General features: G+C 37.6%; 2 protein-coding genes and 1 non-coding gene across 3 annotated transcripts in view; all 3 read right to left on the reverse strand.

The window, feature by feature from the left end:
* Positions 1–1,638: 1,638 nt before the first annotated feature.
* The window catches only part of LOC146157122 (intermembrane lipid transfer protein VPS13D-like), an 84,199-nt gene continuing 69,252 nt past the window's right edge, over positions 1,639–16,585 (reverse strand). The window contains exons 73-81 of the mRNA XM_083388398.1: positions 16,371–16,515; positions 14,563–14,829; positions 13,445–13,621; positions 12,716–12,838; positions 11,398–11,536; positions 9,908–10,017; positions 9,588–9,719; positions 8,901–9,086; positions 1,639–2,693 (exon numbers count right to left, since the gene is read on the reverse strand). Of these exons, the coding sequence (XP_083244524.1) occupies positions 2,496–2,693; positions 8,901–9,086; positions 9,588–9,719; positions 9,908–10,017; positions 11,398–11,536; positions 12,716–12,838; positions 13,445–13,621; positions 14,563–14,829; positions 16,371–16,515 (1,477 nt within the window). The 3' untranslated portion in view covers positions 1,639–2,495. The remainder of the gene's footprint in view (positions 2,694–8,900; positions 9,087–9,587; positions 9,720–9,907; positions 10,018–11,397; positions 11,537–12,715; positions 12,839–13,444; positions 13,622–14,562; positions 14,830–16,370; positions 16,516–16,585) is intronic.
* On the reverse strand, positions 2,550–7,452 carry LOC146157123 (sulfotransferase ssu-1-like). Its single transcript, XM_083388399.1, has 4 exons — positions 5,810–7,452; positions 5,320–5,548; positions 5,046–5,178; positions 2,550–4,244 (listed from the first exon to the last, which is right to left on the reverse strand). Exons 1-4 carry the CDS (start codon positions 6,177–6,179, stop codon positions 4,068–4,070), a joined length of 909 nt encoding a protein of 302 aa, XP_083244525.1. The 5' UTR covers positions 6,180–7,452; the 3' UTR covers positions 2,550–4,067.
* Positions 15,630–15,704, reverse strand: Trnaa-ggc (transfer RNA alanine (anticodon GGC)). The gene has a single exon. It is a non-coding gene; the product is annotated as a tRNA-Ala (tRNA).

The following is a 16,585-nucleotide window of genomic DNA, read 5'->3' on the forward strand; positions in this document are numbered from 1 at the left end:
ATACTTTTTCCATGTGGACAGGACCACAATCTATTTTTTCTCTCTATTACGCTTACCAACCACTGATCTCTATGAAATGAGTTTCATAGAGATCAGTGTTACCAACGCTTATCTATATAGGCGTTGGTGTTACCAATTCGCGAATAAACGTACGCACAGTCGTACAAATACAAACACTAATCAATTAAGCTTATTTTGTTGCATGTCAACAGACTTAATTAGTGTTTTAGAAAATAAAACAGCATAGATGCCAATCGGTCAAGCGTACAACATTTAATGAAGTTGGTTTTAATAAATGGACTTATTTCTCGCTCGACCCATAGCACACCGCAACGCTAAAACCATTGGAATTTCTTGTAAAAAGTTGCACCAAGTGTGAAAGTACAATATTTTTTATCGGTACGATGACCCCTACGTTTTTGTTCTATAAAACACTTTGGCAATTAACCCTGATTAGGTCATCTGGTATCTGCTGCCGAAACGTCGGTTTATACTTGTTCACCCCAGAAGACCATTTTTTATCTATTGACTTTGGCTAGATGTTCACATTTCTGGTTATATTGTTTCAATTGTAGACTAGTTGTTGTTCTTGCTGCTTGTAGGCCTACTGCTAAACTTTTAGTTTATAGCCTATTGCTTTTTTGTCAGGTTTTCGTTTGACAAATAGTAGACCCCTTGAGAGCAGTTGTCAAGCAGCAAAGGTTACGCATGACAAGCAGTTGCAACTCTTTATTTTTTGCAGCATATGGTTCGACGTGGTATAGGCCTACTTCAACTGTTCGTCGCGTTTTTAATTGAGACGTCCCACAACATTTTCGTTTCGTACCTTAACTCAGTTGCGGCAAAATGAAAAGGTAAGTTAGGTGACTTAAGTCGAAAAAGGGAAGCTATTTTCAAAAATGGCACGAAAACCTTAGTGTGGTGCTTGCATGTTTCCTTATCAACTTAGACATTATCTTATCACTTTCACAATGAGCAATTTTTTACTTTGAGATGGATAAAGGATTTGCCACAACCAAAGAGTTGCTGGAACAGATTGTTTCAGGCAAAAGTTTGGCATAATATGTCATGGCTCGTATAAATGTAATGTTTTGTTCAAAACGTTTGTTTGGTTTCGAAAAAAATAATAAGTTTTCGGTTGTCCTTATTTTGGGGTTCACGATGATGGCAACGATGTTTTTTTTAAACGCGACAGCTTCAAGGTGCGTTCCTACTACCACAAAAAGAATTTGGTTTGCGACAAAAAAAGGTTAAGAAACACTGCTTTACAGTGTTTGCACAAGCTTGACCTATATCTTAATAAATAGACGTTTAGCTAAAGTGTGTAGAAGATTGTAAATAAATTTTAGTCAAACTTGCGAATTGATCTATTTCTTGTTTACTGCATTAATACGCACGTCGCACATAAAGTAGAATATCATATTTTTTTTTTGTAAGTAAGAATTGAGTTCAAGGTAGGCCTATATAGTGGAGCATGGTTTAACAAGATGCGTAGTAAAGTGTATGCTCGTACATTGTTTTCTGTAATACTATAGATTAAACCTGCTCACAGAAAGTTAAAGGTTGCCCAGTTTTTTTTATTTACCTTGAATTTTTTGATATTCAAGAACATTTGAACAAATTAAGGTTGAATAAAAAGTAAAGAAGAATAAGTTATTGGCGTTCAATTGCTTGAAACAATAATTTGCAACAAGCATTGTACATAAACGTCTTAATTAAACGTTATCAAGTTCCAATAACTCAACGCAATCAAGCATTCGTCTTTAACTGCACCTTTAGTAATCTAAAAACAGTTTTCGGAGACAAGGAAAGCAATAATATTCCATGTCAACAGGGAGGAGCAAAGCTTAATGATTTACTGAACAAATGTAAATCATTGCAACAAAAAATACATTGGCTGCGCATACCAAATATGAAAAGCTGCAAGATAAGTCGATGGGCACACCTTGTACTTTTACGCCTGACATTGTAACCAGTTGGAAATAAATTAACATACTCAAAAACCATTAACGTAAAACTCACGAAAAATTAAAATAAAACAACATTTGCATAATTATTGAAAAACACGGCAAGCAGAAAGGTAGCGAGTGGAGCAAAGCACATACCATACGATACGACAGTACTATGTGATGGGGGGTCAAAGAGGACAAACATGTATTTAGATACTTAGGACACGGTACAGTTACAGCATCGCAATGGCAAATCATATGAACTAATTCGTCAGTAAGAACTTTCCGACACTTTGCAGAGGGCTGGCGGTATGATCAGTTATCTTATCCGTTAATCATCTATAAGCGCATTTCGATGAAACAATTATTCACTGCACTCAAAGGTATACCTGATGGCATATCTCGACTGGTCGCGTATCGGCCTTGTCTAACTTTGATTCTGCCACACGTTCAATGCTTAGAACCCTATTGTTCGCTTTTCGAAGTCAACAAAAACAGAAACGATTTTATGGAATAACTTGTACCGAGGGAATTTCACTTGACCTCTCAAACTTCGAGGTCAAATGCACGCTCGTCCGCCTCTTGCTGGTCAGGGTCGGAGTGAAGTGTTTCAGTGTGTTCGGATGCTATCGTTCTTGCATAGTCAATCTGTTGGCAGACCCGCTCGGCCACCGACCGCGAATGGCAAACCACGCGAGGGCGCTTGGCGCCGCTGTGACGCGAGATCGGAGCCGATGACGTCACCTGTGTACAAAAATATATAATTTTTTTAATTCAGGTGACAGAAAAAACAACGGGTTTTTAGCAGAGTTCGACCAGTTGTATATTGTAATTGTAATTGCAATTGTAATGTAGTTAAGGCCTTTTCATTTTGTGTAATTCTAATTGTAGTTGTAATTTGCTAAACTTTTGGCTCAATACATTGATATTGAGAAAATTGAAGTTTCAATGCCGAAAATTGTAATTGATGTAATTAATTGCAGTTCTTAATGTAACTGCAACATTTAAAGGAGTAATTGTAATTGAACTGAATTAATGTAATTGATCCAACTCTGGTTTTTAGGGGTGGCTATGTTATATAGCACGATGTACTTAAACAATTGAAAGCTAAAAAAAATTAGAGTGTTTAACAAAGGGTATAGTAAAGAACCAGTCAAAAATGTGCCTGGAGAACACAATAAAACAAAATAAATCACTTACGTTAAGTCTCTCTGATCGCATATACCAGACACACTTAAGAAATAAACAATACGCACTGGGCTAGGAAGAATGCCATTTAAATTTATTAGGGCTTGTGACCTTAATTTGGGCAAAAGTTGCAATAAAACACAAATAATCTTTCACTTCATTTAAACTGTGAAATTCAACTTGATATGTTTTGCAGTTCGAAGATTAGAAATGGTTTTAAGACAAGAAATGGGTAAATAGTTTAAATCAGAGATCGAAGAGGGTTTTTGTTTTCATAGTTTACTCAGTTTTAGTTAAAATTTTGAATTAACCTCCTACAAAACACCTGGCTGCATAAACAACTTGGTGCTTTATACATGAAAAAGGGGTCCAAGCAAACCATGTTAGTCCGATTTGAGGGACTTCAAAACGACAAACCTACGATTTTGAAGATTTATTTTAAGTTACGAATACGATAATGTTCTTATACAAAATGTACTGTAAATATTATTTTTTTAACTAAATGGAACAAAATCGTAAAATAACAAGAGCGCACGAAAAATAAAACACTGAAAAACATATACAGATAGATTCTACCATAACAATCTAAAAAATATAATTTGTTTGAAACTCGGGCATAGCAAAAGACAAAAAAATGCATGAAAAAAAACACATTTATATTCGTGTAATTTACTTTAGAATATCAGCGCGTAACACAGCAAGTAGGCACATCGTGGTAGCACGACGATCGTGGACCTACTTCAACAGTTAAAGTGCGCCATCACTCCAAAATAGCGGTTCTTAAACTGGGGTCCGCGTAACGCATAAAATCTCTTTCTTTATGAGCTAATAAATTATATAAAACAGGATTATAAGATGCTCCTTTAGTGTGATAAAAACAACATAATTTAACGAGATGGTGATTTTATGTCAGAAATCATCCACTCTTAATCACTCCAACAAGTGCTGGTATTTGCTCCACAGCTTATCAAATCCCGGATATTTGGAACCGGCTTCTTTAAGTTTGACGTCCAGTCGGGCGCTCTGCTCTGGAGACAGCTTGTTTTTCCAGTCGCCAATTATTCCTTTGCGCACAAACGGTATGTCGTCCGGTCGCTGCTCAACGCACTGTAACATAAACCTTGCCGTTAACCAAAAGGGGTCGTTGAATAAAAAGAAAAAAATATCATGCGGGATATACCACTATAACAGTTTTGACAGCAACGTATTTAGATGTCGTTTTGATATAGTTTAGAGTTAAAAAAGCCTGATAAAAGTTATACCCATACAGGTAATGGGTTGTGATGTACGGTCCATGTATTTTATTGCGACACCCATAACAGATATTTTAGGCAAAGGCCGTTTAAACCGGTACAAATGTTTTTTTATTTTAAAGAATAAATTGACAAAGATTACAATCGTTAAAACATACTAAATACATATCGAAAATGTTACTAAAGTTAATTTAAATTCAACGAACTACGCAACTTTTAGTTGCAAAATTACTATATAAAAAAATCCACAAACGACTTGGTATCGGCTATCGCCGCTGATCCGATATTATTCGGCAACCCTATTGATGAGTACAATGACCTTGGAAAGAAAACAAGATTGGAATATCAGTATTTGCTTAAAAGGCTGGGTTAAAACATAGAGTCCGCAGTGTCACAACACGGAAGTTTTCCCCGATTTTTAGTGTTCGCTGTACTTAACCTATTGGAAAAGGAAAAAAAATGCCCCAGTCTGCCAACACTGTTGGTTGGGCTCGTAATGCTGTCGTATTTAGAACTCGCTAAAGTGGAGTCAAAACACCACAATACCGAGTCGGTAAATGATACTTAAGAGTCAAATAATGACACTTAACATTATCTAATATTTTGTCCATAGGAATGCGACTACAGAAAATTAGTGGCACTAAAGGATACTTACAAATTTTTCGACGTCCTTTTGCATGCTTTTAAACGAAGAGAGCTCAATGACTTTATTCAAAAGCGCACAGTCATCTTTTTCCAATTTCGCCTTCCATTCGGGTGAAAGAAAATTAGCCATTTTAAGTATTTCTCTAAAAAATCAAAAAATTCATACAGCAGTCCAACCTTTTTTTAACTAATGCTAAATTAATTTAAATACGAAAGGTTCAAGTCAACTATAAGGTGTGCGATGGTTCTTAGGGCGCTAAAGCTATTTAATTTATTTTTCATACGTTCGAATGTCGTTTTTCATGTCCTCGTAGAGCATGAAGTGAATGTTATCTTGCTGCAGGCTCTTGGCATACCACTCAGGAACCATTTTAAAGTAGTCGCCGGAATCGCAAACTCCCTGTATGAAGACTTCGAAAAAATCGTCCAACGTGCCATCCTTGAATTTGTAGTACTCGTCAAAACCGACCGTGTGATAGTAAAATGAAACGAGACAGTCTTTTGGATTTCTTGCTGTGGAAAAAAGTAAGAGAAAAACTCAATAAATGGTTGGCAACTTTTTTAATTATTTTATAAATGAACAAATTACAACATAAATGACACCATTGCACTAACATATTTGAATTTAAATAGTTTAAAAAAGAGTTAACCATCGACATGAAATAAAAAAAAATTGTTCACATTTTACTGTTAAGTTTAAGGTTTAAGGTAAATACGTGTTGAGGGTTCAAGGTTATATAAACTAGTAAAAACATATTTAGTAATTGAACTTACCAACGTATACGTATTTGGCTTGGCGGTTTTGTGGAGCTAGATCGTAGTACAGGTGCGTTTTAATAAGACGGGGCCGCGCCAAATCCACAATAGGCCCAGCGCCGTCGAATTCCAAAAACGGAATAACATGACCGAGCTGCTCGCCCTCGCCTAATGGCACGCCTCCCGTGCGCATCAGGTGGATTATATTCATCAGCCAAGTGGTGCCGCATTTCGGGAAGGAAACAATAAAGGTGTCGTCATCATAGGTCTTTAGGTTGACGGCGCTATCGAAACGCTGCTGATCGGCACACGACACTAGAAAGTAACCCTCGGGCGTCGCCGGGTGCTTCACTGCGGTGTAGAACGGAACTTTTCGTTGTTTGGCCATAATCGATAGCAATTACGCGCGCGGTCAAACTAGACTAAGCTGGGTTGGAGTTAAAAAGTAACAGATCAAAATGCAGTTTGTGAACTCGCCTGCTGGTTCTAAATTCAACTGAAAACCTCAATTTTGCTTTTTTAAATCTGTGCTCAGTTGACTGCTGATGACCTCACTTACCTCGACAAACAGTCATGTCAGTTGAATATGGCACAACTATAGTCCGATTTATCAAATGCCTCACTATAACTCTGTTGTACCGGATGAACTTTTAATGCACTTCGCAATTAATTGCATTGATTTTATGGGGATGTGAAGGAAAGCCGTCTAGCGACATGACTAGCTGTTCCACTGGTTTTCCACGAAAGCTATTTAACAGTTCAGCCGATAAGAGAGAAAAGTCAGCAACCCGTGACCGCCCGCCTTGTTGACACACTACTCCAAGCCGACACAACGGCGCACAAATGTGCTAAGCAAGCAGTGCTGACGAGAGCTAAAACTTAACTGGAATAGCATTACTCGATGAAGTGGGCAACCTACCACAGTATAAACAACACGATAATTACCAATTTAAACTATGTGCAACCCGAGTTCAGCAAGCATGCAAATCGATCGAGCGTGGAATAATGTTGTGCTAAGAAAAAGATTCGTTATGCTGACCACAATGCACGGAAGCATGCAGGGCTCAGCAATAAAAAATGATAAGCCAAATAAATAAATTTATACAAGTTACGAGTAAAACAAAACGAGTACCACTCTTCATATTTTCTACTTTCACATGATGAAGCACAGTTGTGCGAGAGCTCGTCAAGATTTTAATACAATTTGTCTTTATATAGTGCAACCTGATTACCCACACTTCAGGCAGATTTGCTGTCCAAAAATGTAAGACATGTAGCACATTGGTTCCGGATTATATTTAACAAACGAAATAAGTATTCAAAATTTGAATTTAAAATAAGTAGGCCTATACCTGTCGTTAAGTTAATTTTAAACAAGCCGACCCATTCTAAACTAGCAACTCGGACCAATTATTTTTCTACATGCCTAACGTATTTTAACTAGAACAACGCTTGATTTGCGTAATTAATTTATATCAAAATCCCATAAACAAAGATTAAAACGTCCTCAACCAGTCTGGTATGCAAAACATTTCTCCTTAGCTTAGTAACGTCATCTTACGGCCTATTGCCTCCAAAACACCGAAACAAATATTTTGTAAAAAGCATTTCGAAAAATCGATGAGAAACTGGCAGAGATTCCAAATTGCCATGGCCCGAATATTCAAATACGAATTGGGGCACAGTGGGCCGCTTGCATATTTACTATAAAAGCAACCCACTTTTCACCAGGCTTATATTTTTTGACATTTACTTAGCCACCATGATAGTGAGGTAAAAGGAAATCGGTTTTGTATCAACGTCAATGAATATTTTATGTGTTCTTGAGTTGATTAAATATGGCGCTGTGACACCAAATGGTTAGCGGCAGACAACCGGATAATTCTAGTTGTCTAATTCAAAGATATTAGAGCAAATTATGTCGGATTTTAATAACTCGGTGATGGCCTTTGTGCTATAATTCTAGATCAAATCTAATTCGGGCTTTACCAAAAATGCTGGTTTGTCACACGGCATTTTGGTATCTCAGTCGGAACATAAATTGCGAGTCTTTATTATTTGGTGGGAACGACATGTAGACCAATTTTTCAGTCTGAAAATCATGGGTTATGCTAAAAAGTAGCAATGTCAGCACAGGACTACTTGCCATAAAAAAAACTTTTTAAACTAAATTGATTGTGAAATAATAAAAAGTAAGTCTGGTTTAAATTATAGTGTTTTTTTCAGTTTTTTAAAATACGGTAGTTCTAATTTTTAATCTAATTTGTAAAGATAAAAATTCTATAATTCAAAATCCCATCTATTCAGACAAAAAACCCGAATGCATCGATAAAAATGTTCCAGTACGTAGATTTGTTGAAGGCCCTACGTAGAGGCACATCTATCAAGCTTTTGTTTGATCAGCTTACAAAGGAACTATATATGACGTAGGTCGATCCTGACATTGTTCACGCTTAAGATATTGCACAAATGTGCAGGCGAATATTGATGTAAAGTCGAAGCTACAGACCAACCACCGTAATGCAATCTGTAAATCAGTGCCCTATTTCCGCGTAACATACAAAAAGCATTATTTCCCGTGACTAGCAGGACATTTTGACTTTAGTACCACTCTTATACATTCATCAGCCATCAGAAGCTATACTGTATTATTTGCGTGCCGTCGTTCAAAATTTACAAATAGCTTTTACATGGTACAGTGGCTCGCTGATGATTTTTCTTCGCAATAATTTTTTTCTTGCTTAATATCAATAATCGCTCGACGCCTTTTCTCACAGATTGGCGGCAATTTATACAGTTGGCCACATTTCAAGTATTAAATACTATACGGTAAATGTAATTTACTCCTCAAATAATCACCATATCGGTGGGTTTTTGTGCCTTTATACTTAGTGAAAAATGTTAAGCACCCCTGTGTAAAACAAAAGTCGGCGTCTATGAGTGAAGATGTACCAGTTTTAATTGCGTACGTTATTTGGGTTGATTTTTCGTTTAGGCAAGCGTTGCTGTGGGTTGTAAGAAACCTGGGTTAACGTGGGCCACCATGCCAATAAGGGCGATACACACTGTTCAAATTGGTTAACCATCTACAAGAAGTTTATCAACTGACCGGTTTGATGGCCAGCTCCAGTACAGTTTTTGACCCGTCACTCGACGAAGAACTTGAAGAGTTGGGGTCGGCAAGGGCTACCACCCTCACACCAACCAGGTTGGAGTAGTCGACCTCCAGGAATATATGCTCGGGGTCTGGGTCGCTGTCGTGCACGAAGTAAACCTTGCTGCTGGTGATCAGGACCTTTTTAGAAATGGACATTAATAACGCAAGATTATTACATTATCATTGGGGTCAATAATCTGCTACCGCGGGCCTAGTTCTTTCGGGTTCATTCTTTTGGCAGAACAGTTAAATAACTAAAATATTTGATATTCTATTTATCTCAAATATTAAGCTATATGACTATTAAAAAATCTATTATTTTTACATTAAAATTGTTTTGCATATTTGTCAGTAAATCGGTTTGGCTATATTTCGACGATGTTTACTGCCCTAACTAACATATCACATTTTTTATGTGTCACAAGCTTTATCCTAAGGCTAACAACATGGATCGCCCGAACCTATGGTAGCAATCAACTTCGCAATAACTTAACCAAGGCCTAGTAAAACAAGTTTTTGAAATATTGTTAAAAATCATAACCATGTTAAGGCGATAACTACAACGAAATGAAGAGTACACATATAGTAAAAAAATCCTTTATTCAGTTAAATGTAGAAAAAAAATCGCATAATAATTACCAGCATATTTTCGTGTATGTCGAAGCTCAGTTTGTTAAGGCTGTAAAAGTGTTCGGTGAAATCGTTCCGGTTGAGTTGATAAAGAAACTGCTGACCTTCTGCCTGTGATTTTGAGTAGCATTGCAGGCAACCCTAAAAAATAGGAGAATTTAAATAGCGGATAGAGAATATTGCACAGTAAGTCGTTTTATTCTCGACTCTAGAATAGGTAAAACAGACAAAGAGGTGCAAAACAAATTTGTCGCCCAACAAAATATTACGAAAGAGGATATCGAAAAAAAAAATTGTAAACCACACAGATTAAAATCGGATTAGATTACCTGAAAGGTGTGGCAGCATCTTATCAGACGAGTCCTCTTGAAAACCTGGTCACTGGAAAGACTCATTTCCCGAACTGCAGAAGCCGACTCCGAAGCGAGATCTAGCACGCCTACGAAAAAGTAAACGGAAAATAAATCACATCGTTTTTGACTAAAAAGTGAATTTTGCTCTAAATTTGTTAATGCCTAAGTGTTAGTTGATGTTTAGTTGAGGAAGCCTGTTCCGACATTTCTAGTTGTTGATTTTTTTCCATATCGCAAGATCCAAGCATTGCATGAGTATTACGAGCCAACACCAACGGGGTGAACGCGCATTTTACTGTTTTTTGTCAACTTAGGTTAAAAAAACTTGTGCTAAAATTTCTATAACCTTCGTTGGCCACCGCTTTGGCCATTATGCGTTGGCAGGCTTGGTTTTGACCGTTATGGTGTTAAAACGAGCGAAAAGTAATTTTAATAAAATTATCAAAGCCATAATATTCGATAAAAATCGACATTCTACAGTTTACAGATGTTTCAGCAATACATCATGCCATTATCAGTGTCAGTGCGTACCGCTAGGTATAAAAAGATATAAAGGTACCGAGGTTGTATCGATGAGGTATTGCTGAAACGTGTAAATTGCGAAATGTCGATTTTATCGAATATTATGGCTTTAATACAGTGGTTCTCAAAGTATGGGCAGGGTCAAAAAATGGGTCCCTCTATGGTGAATCAATCCTGCGCAAACGAAGTTTTTTAATTTCATTTTTTAAATATTTTCAATTGAATCATGACGGAATTATTGCATCATAGGCATTGCACGTGGCTTCAACTCAGTAACCTGGATTATTGCATCATAAGTGGTTTTCTGAACTTTTGATAGCAGCCAGCTACATGATAGCCATAACCAACTACAGTAGTTGATAAGACTGGTTTAAGCGGTAGTTACTTCATTACTTTGTATAATTTTTTAGAAGATTATTCTGCTAGCTCGTATCACACACATATACCTCAGAATTTTGTTAAAACTTACTTGAGGTCATCTTTTTATAGTGCTGTCTTAGTCACTGATAAACTTGGGATTAGAATTGAGAATATTGTGTAATATTATTCGCTACTTGAGGTCATGAGAATAAACTCGTACGTTTTAGTTTGAGCTATAGGTTTGTATCTTTCGTTGCGACATGAAGGAAAAAATTCAGTTTCATCAATCACACTAAAATCAATCAATCATTTGTTTGAAATAAATCGTTGTTTCATAAAACTATGTACTATATATGTTTGTCTGTGTCTTTTTCTATTTCACGCATGTCAGAAAAAATACATTTATTGATGTTTGAGGCTTGGGTCGTGAAATGTTCATAAAACTCAGATTTGGGTCGCGCTCAAATAAGTTTGAGAACCACTGCTTTAATATTTTTATTGAAATTACTAAAAAAAAAACGTGTATTCTGTTCCAAAGTAAAAACTGATTTACAAAAAGAACATATTTTTTGCGTATGGCTTACCGGTGACCGGTTTGGTGACAGTCCCGACAATTCCCTTCCCGATGCCGGCGATGAAACCTCTGGCTCCGTCGGTTTGCGCTCCCCGAACTGGTTGAGTGATGACGCTGGTCAGGCCGCCGATCATGCCAGCCATCAGGCCCTGGGAATTATACACGAACAAAATATATACTGAGAGGGCCGCATGATACAATTTGAGTACGTCAGCGTGCCGCACCAACATAACAAAGAAACAGAATACGTTTTAAATTTAGTTATATTTCATTGTATGCACTTGATTTTATAGCGTACAATGTATTTATAGCGTACAATGTATTCATTATTGCATATAGACGTTTTAGTAGCATTGAAAATACAAGTAGTTTCGAGTGGCATGGTCGCCCCCTAAATTTAAGTTTTAGGCACCGAAAATTAGTGTGGTAAACATGTCATTTTGAAATGACGTTCTAATCAAGTCATTTGAAAAACAACGTAAGTCTAAGTCAAGTCCTTCGCAACAATAACGAGACAAGTCCCAGTAATTTTTTATTAGAGCAAATGAACTTCAGTAAAGTCCTTGACATAAATAATGAAGCGTTAAACTATTGAAATGGCCCGTGTATTAGTAATATCTAAACCAACTATTTACCTGCAAAAATTGAGATAAATAATCCAATTTTATTGAAAACAATTAATGAATAAACTTAATTTTAACACTAGTTATTTGACACAATGAAGTTATTCGAAGTCAAGTCATCTGTCAAAAAAAATTGATTCAAGTAAAGTAATTACTCTAGAAAAAAGACTTCAGTTGTTTCAATTGAAAATAGTCACTTATAAGCATTTGTGTCATTTGACGTCAGATCATTGACTTTAGTGATTAAAACACTGCCGAAAATACCACGATTCAGAAAAACGTTACAAATGTAAGTGGCAAAATTATTTGAATATATTTTGGTAAAAACATTTAAGTGGAGGTAAAAAACAGCAAATCCCTCCAATATAGGATACTTTTTTAAAGATCCAAACGTGATATGCACCACAGGCATAAAAATTGGAAATATGACACATGCCGATTGTAAAGGGCGGCACATGGCGCGGAGGCCACAAGTTTAACACATGGTTCAGGCCGATATTCGCAACCTTAATCAGGCAAACGAGGGACTTTCGGTGTACAAAACTAAAACTGAGACAGCTTGATTGGAACAGAATATGCAAGTCATTTTTGTTCATCTTATCTTTTTTGAGATTTAGTAAGTTATTTACGTTACATTGCACCAAAGCAACCTATACTTTATATTTGATCGATCAAAGTAGCGTAAAAACTGAAAATGACTCAAACCTGCAATCCAGCAACCACGTGACCACCAGCGTTCTTCGCGTTGGACTGGATCGCTCTTCTTTTGTCTTCATATTCCTCGTCCATCGTTATCTCGCCGATGCCGTCCGACAAAGTGCTCACAACCTTTAACGACAATATATTAAAGCTGAGTCGCAGTGATAACAAGAACGAATAAGGTATAAATTCGTCTGAATATGTTTTATCGAAAATAAGGCCTTAATGGACAAAATAAAGCCTAAAACTGTAGGGAGAGGGTATGGGACGATTGCGGGCCTGTCTGGAATCGGTCATATTTTGCTGTTGACGTTGTTGCGCCCTAGTTTGTTTTGGATTAAGGGTGAGCAATGAGGGGGGGGGGGTTATACATTGGGTTAAGGTTGAAATTAAGTTGGTGAAAAGTTAGGACTGGGGTTTGAGGTTAGAATTTTGCATGTACTATTCCGATTTACACGGTATAACGACTATAAGGAATAAGTCCTATTTAGGCCTAATTCCGACCTGTATTTTGATGTTGATGTTAATTTATCGACCTTAAGGCTGGAGTCCCTACCTATACAACTCGTTACAAGTAGAATCTATTTTTTGGCCAAGTTACAGTCACCGCTCTGTTATTGTGCTCGTATCCGTAAAGCAAAATAGGTCATAATCCCGGCATTTCCCTTCAGAAAATCAACGCACAGCTTAATGAGATAGACAGAACATAGAGCATCGCGCTGATTCGCTCCTTACCTTAGCCGTGGAATCGGAAATTCCGTGTGTGAAGTGCTTGACCATGTTGTGAACGTTTCCTCGGGCCAATCCTGACATCCCTGCTCGCACGTCGGTAAGGAGGCCGATCGGGTTGCCGAGAAAATCGACCGAACCCAGGATCTTGGCGGCCTGGCTCTTCAGTTGGTCGCGCAAGTGCTAGAAAAAAAGATTCGTTAACTTTCGGGTCAGTTTCGTTGGCAACATGATGCCGCTTTACTTTTATTCATCGTGATTTCGTAACATAATACTACAGTCCAATAACATTATTCAATGAACAAATGCACACACATATGTGTGTTAACAACTGTGATCTAGCCCAAAACTGCTTTTTGACCAACAATTTCGACGTATCAATAGTACAATTAGTACACCGAAAGCCACTGTAGCTTTAGAAGGGCTAAATCACAGTTGTTAACACACATATGTGTGTGCATTTGTTCATTGCATACTATAGCAACGTGCAATTATACAGCGTGGGACCATGGTACAAAAAAACTGTTAAAGCCGCAAACTCTTACTAGTTAAGTGGAAGATGAACTTAATCACAAAACTTCTACCTCATAAGCTGTTATTGTTTGTTTTAAGCATAACACAATCGTGCTGTTTGCGGCCAACTAATAGCTATAGTCGCACTTATATTATAGTTGAAAAAAACGCGGTGGCAACTGACTTCATCAGGGTAAATAATTAAAAAAATCTGTAAGGTGCCAAGTCTTTTGGATATTTAGTCTTTTGGGCAAATTACGTTACTTGGACTCACTTTGGTTGAGAATTAGTGTTTTCATTAAATATATTTTCTATAAATTGGGTTGGTTATCTTAATTTTTGCACATAAAACAACTTGCTTTCTATGTTGCGTTTCTGTAATTTTTTATTTGATTTATTGCTTATAAAGTACTTATATACATGAAATCCAGCAGCCTCTGTAACGGTAATCTATACGACCGGGGATTGGAATGACAATAAAATATGCTGTGTACATGTTCTACAAAACCAATTTGTTTCGGGTGGTCTACAAAAGTGAAAAAAAATTTACAACCCAAAAACATTGTCGAAAAAAAAGAAGTATTATTTTGGTGCGACGCGAGCGGACTTACCTTGGAAACGTCGGCCCCGATAAAGGAAAGGGTCTCGAAGAGATGCCGCTTCACGTAAGCTTGAATCGCGACCGGCGCCCTCTCGAACTGGACGAGCGAAAAGCGGAGTGCACGCTTTACTGCCTTCAGCTCTGGAGCTAAACGCGAAGCTGTGATCACCGTGAGACGCATGGGGGCGCCGGAGAGGCGCAGCGTGTCGAAGTAGAAGCGAGTTTGACGATCCTCGCTGTCCTCGCCGATTCGACAGATTGCGCGGTTCAGGTCCATCTGGAATTTCGAACGTAAATCGTAAACCGCTCGGCGATTTAAATTTGTTTAGTTTGGCAGTTCGGTGCTCGATTTAGATTCAAACGGCTTCATATAGTTTGGTCAAATTGCAATTTTTCCACCGTGGGTTTTTGGGGCCATTAGGTAGGGCCAATTATTTGTTTGTAACCGAAACCCGATACCAAGTGGCACTATTTTGATACTAAGTTGGTTTAAATGCCAATCTGATTAATAACGGTATTTTAGTCATGCCAAACGTGGCGATTTCTAAATATGCCTTTCAAAGCCAAACAGATTTAGAGTTAATCACTCAAATGATTGCAAATGTAAAGTACGCTAGCCTGTCAACTTAACTATATCGTATAAGAAATATGTGACGTTGATCCTATAGTGTGACAGTCCTGTAGACATAGTACACCGAAAAGCCATCGCAGACTCGCCGAATCTGTCGATCTATGATGCAAGCAGAGCAAGCTAGAAAAACAACTGGCCTGCAGTGAGGTTCGAACTCACGACCTCCGGTCAAGCCGGGACCGTCGCTCTACCAACTGAGCTATGCGCCAATACTTGCACATTTTGTTAGTACAAGCAACTTCACACTGGGGGATCATCAGTCCGTATCAATTAATGAAAGACACACACAAACATATGTGTTTAATAACATCTGTGATCTAGTACCTCGGAAGTTGCTTTATGACCAACGATTACGGCTTCCGTATCATTAGTACACCGAAAAGCCATCGCAGACTCGCCGAATCTGTCGATCTATCATGCAAGCAAAGCAAGCCAGAAAAACAACTGGCCTGCAGTGAGGTTCGAACTCACGACCTCCGGTCAAGCCGGGACCGTCGCTCTACCAACTGAGCTATGCAGGCTTAGAGAGAGTCATTGTACAAATGTCACATTTCAACAACATTTGTTAGGCTGTTTTGTACGAAAAATGGCTTTTTAGCACATTTTTTGAACTTTAGATAAGTTATTGATATAATTGTGTGAAGACTAAATGCACTATTTTATTAATTTGATGTCATGTTTGCTGCATCTACTTCATTTTAAAATTTTAAGCCATTTTTCATACATAACAGCCTAACAAATGTTGTTGAAATGTGACATTTGTACCATGACTACTCACTTTTTTATTGCAAAACAGGTTTATTTATGGCTATTCAATTGCAAAGCAAAAATTTTTTAGGGCGGGGGGACAATTTATTTTTTTTCAAAATTTTAGCCCAAATCTGAATTTTCAAATTGACGTAGCACGGTCAATACTGAACCAAACGTTCTCAGATTTGGTTTGTGGGTTTTTTAGACGCAACCCAACAGTTCCAGGGGTCCCCACTGAAATTTGACAAAAAAGTGTTTTTTTGAACAACCCTATTGGATAAATTTCAACCACATTAACTGATGATGATATGTGTGTCTAAACGTGACAATCATAAAAAAACTTCATTGAAGAACAACAATAAAAAAATCACGAAATCGCCTAAAAATAATAATATCTTGATGAATGGCCCTGCTCTAGCCAAATATCGATCACTCACCTTTGCCTCATCCAGCACTTCGGTATCACGGGCAGAAGCTGACGGACCGTAACCGACGAAATGTAGAAGTTTGAGAAGAAAGCGTTCCTCGATTTGTATTGAGAGGCGCCCGACGTCGACCGCCAAAGACTTGAAAATTTGATACCTGGCACAGATTTCATGTCAATTGCTCTTTATAAAGTTGGTTAAATACGGCGGGCAGTAACCATTTTCGT

This window comes from Ascidiella aspersa, chromosome 4, assembly GCF_963924565.1.
Source record: "Ascidiella aspersa chromosome 4, kaAscAspe10.2, whole genome shotgun sequence".
Classification (NCBI taxonomy): Eukaryota; Metazoa; Chordata; class Ascidiacea; order Phlebobranchia; family Ascidiidae; genus Ascidiella; species Ascidiella aspersa.

Coding starts and splice junctions, on each gene's coding strand:
- LOC146157123 (XM_083388399.1), bottom strand. CDS start 6,179: ATGGCCAAACAACGAAAAGTTCCGTTCTACACCGCAGTGAAGCACCCG. Junction 5,549..5,809: donor AGCCAAATACGTATACGTTG/GTAAGTTCAATT, acceptor TTTTTTCCACAG/CAAGAAATCCAAAAGACTGT. Junction 4,245..5,045: donor AAAAGGACGTCGAAAAATTT/GTAAGTATCCTT, acceptor TTTATGTTACAG/TGCGTTGAGCAGCGACCGGA.